The 14,778-nt window shown below is 42.6% G+C and overlaps 2 protein-coding genes across 4 annotated transcripts in view; one reads left to right on the forward strand and one right to left on the reverse strand.

Annotated features, from left to right (window-relative positions):
• Positions 1-14,778, reverse strand: part of LOC117148944 (potassium voltage-gated channel protein Shaker) — a 112,596-nt gene that overhangs the window by 88,085 nt on the left and 9,733 nt on the right. The window contains exon 1 of one of the 3 annotated variants that reach the window (XM_033316681.1): positions 383-433. The exons of the other annotated variants lie outside the window; for them this stretch is intronic. The gene's annotated coding sequence lies outside the window, so the exon portion shown is untranslated. Of the gene's footprint in view, positions 1-382; positions 434-14,778 lie in introns of those variants that run through there. 3 annotated transcript variants of the gene reach the window in all.
• LOC117148943 lies at positions 8,974-13,357 on the forward strand. The gene is made up of 16 exons (XM_033316668.1): positions 8,974-9,195; positions 9,561-10,006; positions 10,074-10,219; positions 10,286-10,873; positions 10,930-11,067; positions 11,136-11,282; positions 11,335-11,463; positions 11,527-11,701; positions 11,759-11,874; positions 11,934-12,042; positions 12,099-12,190; positions 12,247-12,464; positions 12,523-12,619; positions 12,675-12,817; positions 12,871-13,107; positions 13,171-13,357. The coding sequence occupies exons 2-16, from the start codon at positions 9,579-9,581 to the stop codon at positions 13,252-13,254; spliced, it is 2,847 nt and encodes a 948-aa protein (XP_033172559.1). The 5' UTR covers positions 8,974-9,195; positions 9,561-9,578; the 3' UTR covers positions 13,255-13,357.

A 14,778-nucleotide genomic window follows, 5' to 3' on the forward strand; every position in this document is an offset into this window, starting at 1 on the left:
GACGCTCGAGGGGGCGGGGCTGCAGTTGTCGCACACATTTTTCACATTTTCCACCGCCCCGCGCGGCTCACACAAATGACAACAAAAAAAAAAACAACATTGGGTGAAAAACAACAGAACAGCACTCAAAAAAATAAAGAATTTTAGATATATTTTTCTGGCCAGTGTGTGGCAGAAAGAGAGGGCTACAGATCGTTAGAGGGAGAAGGAGGGGCATTGGCAGATTGACAACGTCATCAACGAGAATGACAACAAAAACGACCAACGCGACACTTTTCCTTTCACATGAACATCCGAAGACGATGATCTTCGGGATCATTCACTTTTCACTGCACGCTCATCGTATGCACTCACAACAACAAAAAAATTATCAGGAATTTACCCGCTATTTCTATATTTTGTATTTGTAGTATTTATATTTTTTTGGGATTGTTAAAATATTTATTTTTTGCTTAAACAAGTGCGAAGCGATCACCGGCGTGCGCGGTACTGAAAATCGCTCTGCTCGCAGTCCTCAAAACGCTGCCGGCGTCGCAGTCGCGCCAGACGGCGGCAGAGGCAGCGACGCCGGCAGCATCGGGAATATCCAGTTTATATACCGATCCTAATACAGTGGCTATAGGTTATAAGAAAGCAGTAGTACAACCATTAACAATTAGTTAAAAACTAAACATTTTACAGAATAAAACATATTTCAATCTTAAGGATTTTTGAAAAGGTTTAAAAACATGAAAATATATTTAATACATGTATATTAAAAGTATTTTAAGAAGTAATACTAACAATTTAATAATATCATCAACGTTTATCTCTAAATTTAATACAAAAAGTTGTGCCAATTATAAGGCATCTTGTTAATGCAAAATAAATTATATTTTAAACGGCCATAAATTTTCATCTAAGGTGTTTGCAAAATATGTTCCTTCGAATCCAGCTCATACGTCACATAGGCGATAATATTTACTGTAGCAATTTGAAAATGCGAATGTTGAACGTCTGAGAAATTGTGGGTGAGTGGGATTCAAACCGTCTATCTGGCAATGCGTTTGTGTGAAAAGTGTTTTTCACGCAAATTGTTTGCAACGTCAACGGCCAGCGGCGACCCAAAGAAACAGCGGTCAGAAAACTCGTTTATGCGTGGTCAGAGTACGTGAATTGTCAAAAAAGTGACTTACTCTTATGATATCTACAAGATACTAGCACATTTTGGGAGGATATTCCAATATCGGCTATGACCTTAAAAATACAATACCATTTCTTATTTTCTCACTAGCAATATTTAAAATGAATCAATAGGAGAAAACAAATATTACTCTTCGTTTAATACGCGTAATTTAATACGAAAACCTTGAGCGCTTTTGACGCATGAACGAAGTATTTACCCAAATCGTTAACCAATCACTTAGTGCCATGGCCAACAGCCCTGTGAACCGTTCTCGAATTGCATTTGAGGATTTTTGGGGGGAAAGCGGAAAATGTGGGCGGGGTAGTAAGGGGGCGACGGATGACTGTCCTCGGCCTTGGTCCAAAATGCCTCGAACCCTCAAGCGATCCGAGAGCAACAAGTGGGCGGGCAGGAGGACACAAATAATCACGGCAACGAAACCCAGCCAAGTATTTGACAAAAAAATCAAACAAACAGACAGGCAATGCTTGTTTTATGGGGGAATATCGATTACACAAATGACATGCAACAGAAAATCGATGGCAAATGCCCAGGAAAATGGGCAACGTTTTCCGATGATGGCAAGATGGCACGGCATGCACGAGTGATTTTCATCTTCCGTCTGGCGAATCGGCAAATCAGCAAATCGACGCAAATGCAAAGTGCAATTTCTGCACAATATCAATTAATCACAAATATTTGCATTCAGCAGATGGCAGATGGAAAGCAGCAACCAAAACAAAGTGCATCGGCCACAAAACAATGTTAATACACTTTATAAGTGCGTTTGAATCGCGTCTCCAGATTAACAACACAAACACACACAATTTCACACATTCTCGCGGCGACCTTCACTCGTTTTTCATTTTCATTTCAATTTCACTCACAAGAGGCGAAAAGCGAAGATTGCGTAAAGAGACGTCGACCATGTAGCCCTGTTTTCGTCAATTGTCGACAATATCGTTTTTACTGCTCATCTCCATTTGTTTAAAAAGAAAACTCACCAAGAAAGCAACATATAATAAGCCATAAAACCGATCGAGGACTAACAAAGGGGAAGGTCAGCAATCGGGCACTCGAAGTCCAAAGTACCCATTAATACTACATACTAAGCACCTATTCTTTACTATTTTTAAATAATAAAACCAATCTTACAACAGTTATAAAACCATATTAGAAAGTATGATATGTTGTTCTCATTACATGTGCAAGTTAAATACTTTTAATTATTAAGTCTCGCATGTTTTATCAAATCCTCGAGGGACATTATTTTAATATAAAATGTTGCATACCCTGTTTAAAAATTTAAATCGCACAAAAGAGAACCCCTCACCCCCGGGCAAAGTGGGTGGTTTGATGGGTGAATTTCCGCGAGAAAAACATTTTAATGCATTTTCACAATTCCGAATTCCTTTCATTTGCCGATTGATTGCTGCTGATGATGTTCGCTCGAAAAACGTTTTGTGCGAGCAATGGGAATGAGTTTTTGGGAAAATCGGGGGTGGGAAATGTAGGTGGCAGAAAATGTTGGAAAAATGTTGAGGAGGGGCTGCGCCGATGATGGATCGCAATGAATGGATCATCCAAACGGATCATCATCTGCCAAGTGAATAAGCCGCAAACCATTTCTTTGGGCACGTACAAGATACGTTGTATTTCCGGGAAAACTTTACAGGTATAAATACGATTTTCCAACCTTCCTTTACAATAAAGTAAAGATAGTTGGGTTAATATATTAAAAATTTTTTGTAACTTTTTGACGGTACAAAGTGATGATGCATTGAAAACAAATAAAGTTGAAGGATAGAATATTTGAAAAAAACTAGATTTAACCACGTTTACCTAATAACAATGTACACGGATATTTATAGATCCAAAACCTTTGCTTGGCTAAGCTCAACTTGTAATTAAGTATTATTTGGAAGTCTTTATAAGGGTTTTTACTCACCTGAAATTAGAAAAAGAAGAATGAAGGCACAGAATTAGTTAATTGTAAAAGCCAAAACTTAATAAGGTAACTATAACTAGAGCTGGAACATAGTTCAGTAAATTAATAAATATACCAGGACTTAAAGAATATATATTATACATCATAATATTTATGAGAGCATCCTCATTAGCACCCTGGTTTCTCGCAGTGTCTCGCTTATATTTTTCTGGTTGTAATTGGGGACACTGACGTCACAGCCGCAGTGACCCCATGACCTCGTTTGTCATGATTCTTTTAGCTCTCAGCCATTTTCATTCGCTGCGTTTCCGTTAGCTAAAAAGGTCATTGACACAATCCAGGCTAAAGGGATAAAAGGCTAAAAACGTGACTTTGGTGCAATTGTGACGCTTTTCACCACACGCTGGCATGCTCACATTTCCACATGAAATGGTCGTAGATCGAGGTGAAGCTTTTCGAATCATGACGTCAATGCGCTTCCCAAAAAGGTCAGTCAGTACATACATATATATGTGTAGGTGATGACGACATACAGCCAATTAAACAGCCAATAAAAAAGCACCAACGTTTTTTTTAATACCCCCTTATATATGATTTTAATGAGAACTACGAGTACAAGTTGGATTTTTGTTAAGAAAAATCTAGTTAGACTTAGCATTTAGTAGAATTCAAATTTGAATCGGTTGTTATCGGGTATGCTGACCGTTACACACACGGTTAAAAACTCGAATCGGTTGCTCAAAATTTCTTTCGATTTTGGTTTGAGTACCTACTTTCCATTTAAACTTAAAAGCGGGAAAACTTAAAGGAAACCGAAGCTTTTGTAAGCCCTAAAGCGTTTGGCGAGAGCTTTTTTGTTCCACTTCTTCGAATTTCCAATGCTGCTGCTGAGTTTTCGAAGTTTTCAACAGGCAACGTCGACGCCGGCAGAGGCAGAGGCAGCAGCAGAGACGGCGACGTCGGCAGCGACAACGAAATTCGCTCGGCTCGTCGGCATTTGTTGCTCAGCAGGAGCTAAAGGCGAACACGTGCTCACCGCTCGGCATCAGCGGCAGATTGCAACACCACCCACCACGCACCACCCAGCACCGCTCGGCACCACCCACTCTGCCACCCCCTCGAAAGTCGCGCTCCAACATCTCTGCTTTTTCTGCAAATTTTCCTCCTTTTTTCGGAGGCAATTGAAACGACAAAGACAAAAGGAGCGCAATTGAAATAAACGAAGGGTGCAGGATAATGAGTTAACAAAGTCGGTCCAGATATTAAAATGTAGCTCTTTTTAAGTGGAAAATGATTTCGACTGAAAATAAATATTCATTTGCACAAGAATGCTTTCAATGAAGAACAGATATATAACATTGTCTTTTTATATAGAAAAACACACAAAAGAAAATAGCTTACAAATTAACATTAGTTAACAACATAAAACCTGCTTTTAAAATATTCTGTTATTGCATATTTGCTCATTGTTAGCAATAATTTTGTTTAAATTCTAAGCAGTTTATTTTAAAGAAACCTTTATTTTCAAATACGAGCTGCTTTCCAATAACTTTAATGTACTAAACGAAGGAGATAAGGGAACATGTACTTTAAAATTCATTAACTTGAACCAGCTTAGCTCTTACGCTTCAGTTAAACTCTGAAAACATTTTCCCCCTGCTGATTTTGTTGTTGCGGCGTTTCGCAATGAAAATGCGAAGGGAAAAGCCACCGCAGGCCTCGAATTTCCCCTTAATTTTTTTCGTTTTCCGTTTGATTCCTTGTTGGGAGATAAGCACCGCCACTCGATGCTGTTCAATGCCTCCTGTTCGTTTTGGCCGCTTTCCACGAGTTTTCCTCATAAATATGCAAAGGAAATGCAAACCGTAGCAAACGAACCACAGAAAAAAAAACTCCCCCGCCCACCGCAAACAACTGAAGATGAAGTAAGGCGATGCTGACAGAAATTTCACTGGCTAGTGCCACGCCCATTTCCGTTTTCCGCAATGGGCGGCAATTAAGCAATTATCTGAGGGCCGGGAATCAGTTTTCATAGACATTTACGCGCCCAAAAGGATACTCAAAAAGTTATTCTTCATCTCTTACAGTAGTTCCTTTAATTAATGCCGTATTAATTTCTGAAATTTTCCTTAAATAATAAAGTCGTGTATAAATGTATTCTTTTACATCCATATTAAATGGATTTTTAAATATTTAATGAGCATAGCTCATAAATTCTATTCTAACTCATGCTTTCTGGTGTCTTTGAACGCGTTAAATCACCTATTTAAATATTCCGACTATGTTTCTCTGTGAGTTTTCAATCCATCAATCTAATTTAAATCTTTACAATGCATTGTATGTCCATTGCAATGGACATCTTAAATAGTTTGTGATTTGCCGAAAGTTTTCCGATTTCAAAATGAATCTTAAAGTTCACTTTCCTAGTCCCTTTGCTGTGCGGCAACCTTACGCTTCAATCAGCCTGATTGAAGCTAGGCGAATTCCCCTAAGGAAGCCTGGGAAATATGCTAATAAAATTTCAATTTCAGGTCCTTCAAGGGAGTGAAGCATATTGTTTCTTCCCCCTTTCTTATTTTTTTTTTGTTTACTTTTGGCAGCGTTTTGTTGTTGAGCTGGAGGTTTTATTGCTAACTGGGCCATAAAGAAACCAGCTCCGAATGCACTTTTGGACGTGGACGTCTGCTGGGGTCATAAAAAAGCGCTGCACAGGAAAAAAAAACGAGTTCCACGGTTGCACTTATTGACTGCTTATGGTTGTTAAAAGGGCTTAAAAAAATGGTCATTACGAAAATACACATTTACGAACGATGATTTATTCATTCATAAAAGAATTAAGTGTTTCCGGGGAATATCGTTGAAAAAAAAAATTAATACTCAAACGCACTATTGTGCCAAATTAAATTGTAAAAAGAACTGTAATGAAATTGATTTAAATAAGATATGTTGCATGAAAGTTAGTCAGTCATAAAAAAGCATATTATTTTTATATTAAATATGTAAATGTGCAAATATACAGAAAACATAAAATGGGAAGGAACAAAAGTGAATAAAAGTGAATAAAAAATCGTAATTGTACTAATAAAGGTTATTTTTTTACATTTTTCTGCTTTACTTTCCTGACTTTGTTCACCTTTCCCCAGATCCTTCCCCTTTCACTTTTCCAATGATGATTAGGCTTGCATTTATTACTCGTACGCAACGTGAACCGAGGTGATTAATAACAATCAAAGACCTGTATGAACTTATTTTTCTAAGTGAGTCCCGTTTTTGGTTTGCTTCCGTACTTTCTACACCGTTCTCCTTCCACTTGCAAATGATTTTGCATGCATTTATTACTCATACGCAACGTGACCCGAGGTCAGAGCGCATTAACAGCTATCAATATTCTCAGCTACACCCCAAAATTTGAGGCCCAAGCAGTGCGGGTGTGTGCTAAGCTTGGGCCTAACTAAATGTCGGCATTTTGAGCCGACAGTTCATGTCATTTAATTTGTCATTTGCCGGCAAGATTCACGGCTTGTTCGAAATTAAGCGACGTCTGTTGGCCGCTGTCTGTGCTCGGTGTTCTGCTTTTTGACGGCTGATGTCTGTTGCCTGTTGGATATCTTGGCTCAGATGCCACCTTTGACCCATTTCATGGCACCTCATCTCACCTTCAGCTTCAGCTCAGTCAGCTCGAAAGCACTTCAAAGGCCATCATCTTGACATTTTGATTTATTGGCTTCGCTGCTGTTGTTTGCCGACTTGGGCTGCGGCTTTCACTTTGGCTTTAACTTTGTCTTGTTGGCCTGCTGGCTTCTTGGCTTCTTGGCTTGTTGCTTTTCTTTCCTTGCGGCTTGTTGCTCCGCTGATGTTTGGCACTAAGCCGCTTACAACTATTGGCCCGCCTGGAAAACGCTCGCTGCCAAACCGCCAAACATCTTGGCCAGGCTCCCAGTTGGCTTTACACTCGCCAAATCCCCCAAACAGATAATAATTTCTCCCAGCGAAAAATTTGTCGGTGCTGGTGAACAAAACTGACTTGCATTCTGCAGCTTAAGAAAGCTCAAGTAGTAATTTCCAAGAAATGCTGTTCATATATGAGATTTAAAAGATACTTTAAAGTCGAATGTAGAGACTATAATTACAAAATTATCTAAACAGAAAAATATTAGCGTACAAAACTAAAATAATATTTTTATCCAGTGGCCACAATTGTATTTTTGATCACGTAACAACAAAATGATAAAATTCTCATTTAAAAAATTAAAAAATCAAGATAATAATATGCCACCACCTATCACTGATCATTTCTTTCAGTGCACCTGATGCTGCCAACTTTCTGACATTGGCCTTTGCCGGCAAATGGCTTCATTCCACCCACTTTTCTGGCCATTGTATTTGGCCAACTAATGCAGCACACAGCTGGCAACAAAGTGAATGGTCAAAAACCCAGATTCTGGAACAGGACCAGGTCCAGCTCGGATTTCGATTTCGATTTGGAGTTGCTGGACCCGGAATACACGGAATCCGGACTGCAGATTCCGGATCCAGTTAACGAGCTCGTTACGGCTCATTGGCCCTTGGGTCGTGCCCTCCTATGCATTTGGCCAATGTAAATTGAATTTGGTCTCCGGCACCGCCTTCCAAACAAAAACAGAAATGCAAATTAAGCGCAAAGTGCTTACAAATGTGCGCTGTCTGCTGGGCGGTGGGCGGTACAAGTGGGCGCACAAGTGGGCGGTCAAGTGGTCGTAAGGTGTGGCAACAATAATCGAGTGGCACTCGGAATGGCACATAATAACATATAATTATTTGAGCAAATGCAATCAATTTGAATCGATAGAATTGAAGCGCTAATTGCGATAAATACTAAGTGAGCTTAGAGAGCGCACTCGAAAGTAAATATGCAGGAACTAGACATTCTCAGCAAATAAGTTAATACCTAAAGCGCATTTGAAATTGATTGATCTGTAGCAGAGTTACAATTCTGCAATGCCAAGAAGAAAAATAAAATAGTAAATGAATCATTAAAGTTAATCATTAAAGCCAAGAAATGCACATTTCTTAAATTAAAGTTCCTGCCATGCCAACCAATAAGATACATATTTTCTAATCAACCTTTGCAGTTTCGAAATAAAAGAAAACACACCTTATACAATGCCAAATGGAGTGTCTTGTGGAAAACTTGAGTGGGAAACCCATGATTGCGAATAGGAAAACTTTCTGGCTGCCATGGGCCAAGTTTGCCCCATTAAACTTTGTACTTGTTGAGGATATCGCAAAGTATTCCCTCTCCGAGGAGGCAAAAATCAAGCCAAGACAGTTTTTCCCTCCTGAGCCGTGTGCATTCATTGTTGATTTTCCAAGCCCCCCACTCACCCCCCAGCGAAACAGGACTCTTAAAGAAGGACATCCGTGTCTACTGCAGGGTATAAGAAATGAAATGAAAACAGAGGTACTTTTCAGGCGCAGGCGTCGAATTGAAGAGCGACTAACTCTCTCGCTAAACAAACTTATGATTTCCCGCATATTTATATGGAATATATAAATTTTAAGATATATGCTTGGTTATCATTGAGATTCTAGTCAGCAAACATGAAGATTTCCCAGACATTATTTATGCGATTTTATTTTAGATTTCTTATACGAAATCAAACGAATCTTAAGTCTTTCCGATTTATTTACGATGTGCGTAAGGCTATAGCTATAGGATATAGTCGCGGACCCCCTCTCGCCAACTGAGAGAGAGAGAGAGAGCGGCGTAGAGTGCCGGACAGGAGGAAAATGAGAGAGAGCCAACCGGATGCGTGGGAAAGTTGCCGGCGAAAGCGTGGAAAACAAACCGCTACGAAGGAAAGTGTCGCCGCACAACTCGCTCAGTCGAGCATTAGACGCCAACGCGTTCGGAGGCAGCTCTCTCTCTCTCTCCCACACACACTCTCTGTCTCTGTCGCTCCACGGCTGTCTCTCTCTCTCTCTTTCGCTTCCTCCATCTACGTCGCACCTTCTCACACCCGCATTCACGCTTTCAACGGACTCCAGCAGAGGAAAAGTGTGAAAAGTTGTGCGGCCAGGGGCTCTGCTCTTATGTATACAAGTATGTAAAATGCGGGGAAAGCAGAGAAATGCATCGGAATTCCGTGTTTTCTTTTGCTTTATGCCAGTTTAATCACTCTTGAATCCAGCGGCAGCGGCAGTGGGTAGTCGTTTAATTTTAGACGCATCACTTCAAATCCGATCTATAAATATGGCAACTTATTTTCAAACTGCACTCGCCGGCTATAAATCAAATTAAATGAAAATCAAAATTTGTGAGACGCCTCTGCTTTCGATTGGCACTCGGAGAAAATTTCAAATGAAAATTGCGAAAAATCTACTCAAATAAGAAGCAATGATCCTTCAATTATAAATGTTAAAATTTGTAAGAACTAACTTTAGACTAAGACTTTACCACTTGTTTAGGCACCCGGACGCGGTAAAATGTTTCTGGCAGTTAACCAGAGTCTACAGAATACCAGCAAGAAGAAGCGCAAGCGGCGGACGGCCGAAGATGATCCGCAGGAGGATTCTGGGGAAGGGACCCCACCAGTTCGGCCCCTGGAACCCAGTGCGTCCAGTGACCAGCTGGTCGGAGGTAATGGAGCCACCTGCCGGGCGTGTAAGTGCCCGGGCCGGCAGTCCTTGACCCTGGTGTACATCTACCTGGGCGCCCTCACCCTCATCCTGGCCAGCCTCTCAATCGTCTTCTACACGCACACCCAGGACACCGAGTCCTTGTCACAGGTGGAAGATAACTATCCGTCGAAGTCGTTCCGGGTACAATTCCAGGCGGAGTTAATGCGCTCGGAAGAGGAATTAAGGAGACTGGTCAACAGGATAATCGAGGAGGAGCAGGAATTGGTTGGCAGGTGGGCGGATCACTAACTTTTCAAGCTTCCAAAGTTTTTGGCACATAATTATGTACTCCCCAAATAGTACCACCGCGAGTAGCACCACCCAATCGAGGGATCCTCTGAAGAATGAACGCAAGTTCACAGACAATTTGATTAGCCACACACCGCGTCCCACAGGGAAACGAATGCGCCGGGACATCGCCTCCTCCGCTCCGGCATCCATGCATGGCAAGTTCAGATATCCGGACTAGGAATTCACATAACTATTCTTCCCTTCTCCCTCCTCCTCTCCAGCTGATCCCCTGATCGAGTTTTTCAATCCGAACCATCGCAAGGTTCTGGAGGAGCAAGACACCGAGATACGTAAGCGCACGGGTCAAAAGGGCGCCGCTCCCGGCGGAGATGAGTGGATCTATCTGAATACTTATTGCCGGGTACCGGAGAAGATAATCACAGGATTCTGTAAGGGCACCCAGGACTATTGTCCGCCGGCACCACAAGGACCAACCGGAGAAGTGGGACCAAAGGGACCACCAGGAAACCCGGGTCTACCGGGCATTCCGGGTCCAAAGGGAAATCGCGGTGATGTGGGATTACCGGGAGCCCCCGGAGTGGATGGTGTTGGTCATTTGGGTCCCGCCGGACCTCGCGGTCCTAAGGGAGATGCCGGGGTCACAGGAAGAGCGGGCTTGGATGGACGTGATGGAGTGCCCGGGGAGCCGGGACTCGATGGCGTACCGGGTCGCGCTGGTGCTGATGGAAAGAATGGCCTGCCTGGACGCGATGGCAAGGATGGGCTCCACGGCAAGGATGGCAAAGATGGTCTGTCCATCACGGGACCCAAGGGTGCGCAGGGACCACCAGGCGAACGAGGGCTCAAGGGTAAGTTATCCCCTTAATACTCCATGATTCCTAGATCGTAACTATCTTCTGGACAGGCATTGCGGGTCCACGTGGTCGTCCTGGCAAGCCGGGCACCAATGGCATACCCGGAGTGCCCGGCATCAATGCCTGGAAGCTGCAATATCCCAATGGCAGCTCCTCCAACGATCTGCTCATACCGCCTTCTATAACAGGTAAGTTAACCGTATGTCGAATTAAGGGGAGGATACATAACTATAAAACGAGCATTTTCTCCTTAAAGATATTCAAGTGCCGGATTTCCAACGCACGGTGATTGTGGAGGAGGGAAGATCCCTGAATTTGAGCTGCACCGCCACGGGAACTCCCACACCGCAGGTGGAATGGCGACGTGAGGATGGTCGCACCATTAACGTCAATGGCGTAGAGAGTAAGTATGTGGGTGACCACTCCCAATTGCCATTACAATCCTCTCCATCCAGTGGCCTCCATCAGCGGACAGTTCCTGAGGTTCACCAATATCACCCGACATCAGATGGCGGCCTACACCTGTTTTGCCAACAATGGCATCGCTCCCGTGGCAAATGCCACCTACCTCGTGGAAGTGCAATGTAAGTGTGTGGCAAGGAAAGTTTGAAGATTAGCCATGAACAAAGAGACTTCCCATCCCCCAGTTGCTCCCATGATATCGGTGTACCGCCAAATGATCTACGCGGAGTACCAGAGCAGTGCCACACTCGAGTGTTTGGTGGAGGCATTTCCCGAAGCAATTAGGTATTGGGAACGGGCCTACGACGGCAAGATCCTCGATCCCAGCGACAAGTACGGCATTGAATCGTACCCAGAGGGGTGAGTTTATATACCATCTTATCCGTAGAAATTCGTATTAATTATGGAGCTCCCTAGTTTCAAGACAACCATGCGCTTGACCATCAGCAATCTGCGCAAGGATGACTTTGGGTACTATCATTGTGTGGCCCGAAATGAACTAAATGCCACGATGGTCAACTTTGAAATAGCACGTAAGTTGCAAAATGTGTGAAATGTTGAAAATCTTTCTACTATTCCCGCTTGTATTCAGCCCAAGATCCGAACAGTGAGACCCCGTATGTGGGAAATAACATGAAGGTATATGGCCAAAGACCGCCGGAGAGCGAGTGTCCCGTTTGCGATCAGTGTCCAGATCCCAGGTGGGTTTTCCATAAGCAACTCCCCGATAAGATTTACATCTACTCCATATTTGAAGCTTGTACCAGTGCAAGGACTCCATACTGAATAACTTTGAAATCCAGGCCACAGGCAATCTCAGCTATCCGGGATTACCCAAGCGACCAAAGAGTAAGTAGATATCTTAACCTCATAATAAGTATAAGATATTATATCTCTCCCATTAGCTTGCTATCTGTATGCGGTAGGCAAGCCCGTTTTCCACAAGGTGGTCAATGAAAAGTTCGGCTCCTGGCTTAGAGATCCATCTCCGGACAGTGATCGTGAGAAGACGTTTGTCACCAACGAAAACGATCCGTACAATCTGTTCGAGTTCACCACTCGCATTCAGTACCGAATGAATAGCATCCCCCGGAGGAAATACGAGATTCAAGAAGGCTTTCATGTGAGTTAAGAAAAGTTACGAGAGTTTCCTTTCCTAATTTATTTAATTTCATTATTAGGGCAATGCACATGTGGTCTTTAACGGTTCATTTTACTATCAACAAAGAAACTCGGATCTGGTGGTCAAGCTGGACTTATCCAGTCTCAAAAAGATAAGTGAGTATATTGCAATGGTTGAGATTCATATTACTATCTATTGAAATTCCCCTAGCCACACAATTGCCATATGCTGGAGTGGCTGCTGCGAATAGGCTTTATACCACGGACTACAACTACATGGACTTCAATGTGGATGAAGTGGGCCTGTGGGTGATCTATAGCACCTACAACTCCAACAATACGCTGGTGGCCAAGGTAAAGTTTGTCGTCCCTTCAAAAACATCTTCCATATGATCCATTTTTCCTAGTTGGATGCGGAGACGTTGAAGATGCAGTACAACTTCAACATCACCCTGGACCATCATCAGTTTGGTGAGATGTTCATCGTGTGTGGCAATCTGTATGCCATCGATTCGGGAACGGACAAGAACACCCAGATTCGCTATGTGGTGGACTTGTACAAGGGCAAGCTGCTCAACACGAATCTGCCATTCTCGAATCCCTTTAGCCATACCACCACCGTGGGCTACAATCCCCTGACTGTGGTTAGTGATTACTTATAGCTCACAGTGATTACTTATTATATATTATTATTTTCTATATTTTAGGAACTCTACTCCTGGGACAAGGGCAACGCACTCACATATCCCATACGCTACAATGAGCAGCGTTTAATCTCCGACAATAGTTAGGAGTCGCTAATCACAAGACGATCTTAAAGATCTGCAGAGTCAAGGCTCAAAATCTAACTAGTCTAAGGCACAATAAATAAATGCAAACTGTTTTTTTTCCTAATGCAAATGGTTCATCTGTATCTACATTTCTCTTGTTCAATATTTGAGATCGCTGGCATGTTTTCCCAATTTGCTTGCTGACATGTCTGGAAATTCACTAATTGAAAGGCACAGCAAGGGAAAGTGTGCGAAATTAGTTGGGTGTGAACCGCTAATTTGCAAAAGGTGGAGTGGAAAAAGTGTTATATATATATTTGAAGTGAAGTGTGTTCATGTGGGGAAATATTTATTAACACTTCCGATTCAGACAAACAATCGTATCATGCCATATAATTGAATTCTGTTTTCTCTAGATTAAATTTCTGTTTTGGTTAATTAGTCCACATCGTGCACCTGTCAAGCGAAAGAATGCTCCTTTAGGCCTATACACACTATCCCCATTTCCCATATTCCCTGTACCATTAAATTCCGTTTCAACATCTCGGCTGGGCCCCAAACCACTTTGCAGCTCCACGCCTCTCCATTGTCAATTAGCTGCGATAATGTTGACATTATCCGGGCCGGGTTCCATTAATTATGCCTGCTTAAAAATGCCTGGACGCAGGGCACTCTGCCAATTGCAGCAACAAGTCCACCTTGTGGATGTGCCAAACCGTTGATGGAACAGCAGGGATGCGAGATGAGAGATGGACGACGAAACACGGACGAAGGCGAAGTGGGCAGGGACGAGGCAAGGGCTCCAGTTAATTTCCAGGCGGGGAACCAGCTGCCGATCGGTTAGGGACTTGGTAAGAGGACCACCGGGGCGGCTATATAGGCCACATGACGAGCTGAAGCTCCGCAGATTGACGGACTGGCAGAGTGACGGCCTGTCAATAGGGGAAACCAACTGAGCTCGGCACGAAAGCGTTTCGATGTTTGGCAGAGCCCTGCACCACCCCAAACCCCAAAATACACACCCTCAATCACACTGAGCTACCCTAACCGTAGCACTATGCTGAAGCACACTGAGAAAAATGGAGGACAGTTTTAAAGTTTTAAACAGCTTGCTAAATCGGACAATAAACTAAAAGCTAGATTAAGGAAGAACTCTGTTATTATAAAAATATGATTTGGTGACCCCGATACCACCTTTAACTGTGCAGAAACAGTGGTGAACAGATATATTTTTATTTATGGACTTATTTTTATATATTTTTCATGTATTTAATACAAGCAACTGCAATAAGATAGTTGGTTAATGAGGGGTAGTTCAATTGGCGACCCCGATGCTTACATTAACTCCACAGAAAGGAAACAAGACTTAATTGAATTTTCACAATTTTTTTGTACTTAGTATTATTTAAGCTATTCACTGTGAAAAAATACAAAATTGTGAACAGTGTAACTCGGTTTGGTTCGGTGGGTAGCTACACATAGGACCACCTCCACTGCACTTGTGCCTCGAAGTTCATCTCTCGTCAATTGCGTTGCATGTTTGAC

The sequence above is a fragment of the Drosophila mauritiana genome, chromosome X, assembly GCF_004382145.1.
Source record: "Drosophila mauritiana strain mau12 chromosome X, ASM438214v1, whole genome shotgun sequence".
NCBI classification, from domain to species: Eukaryota; Metazoa; Arthropoda; class Insecta; order Diptera; family Drosophilidae; genus Drosophila; species Drosophila mauritiana.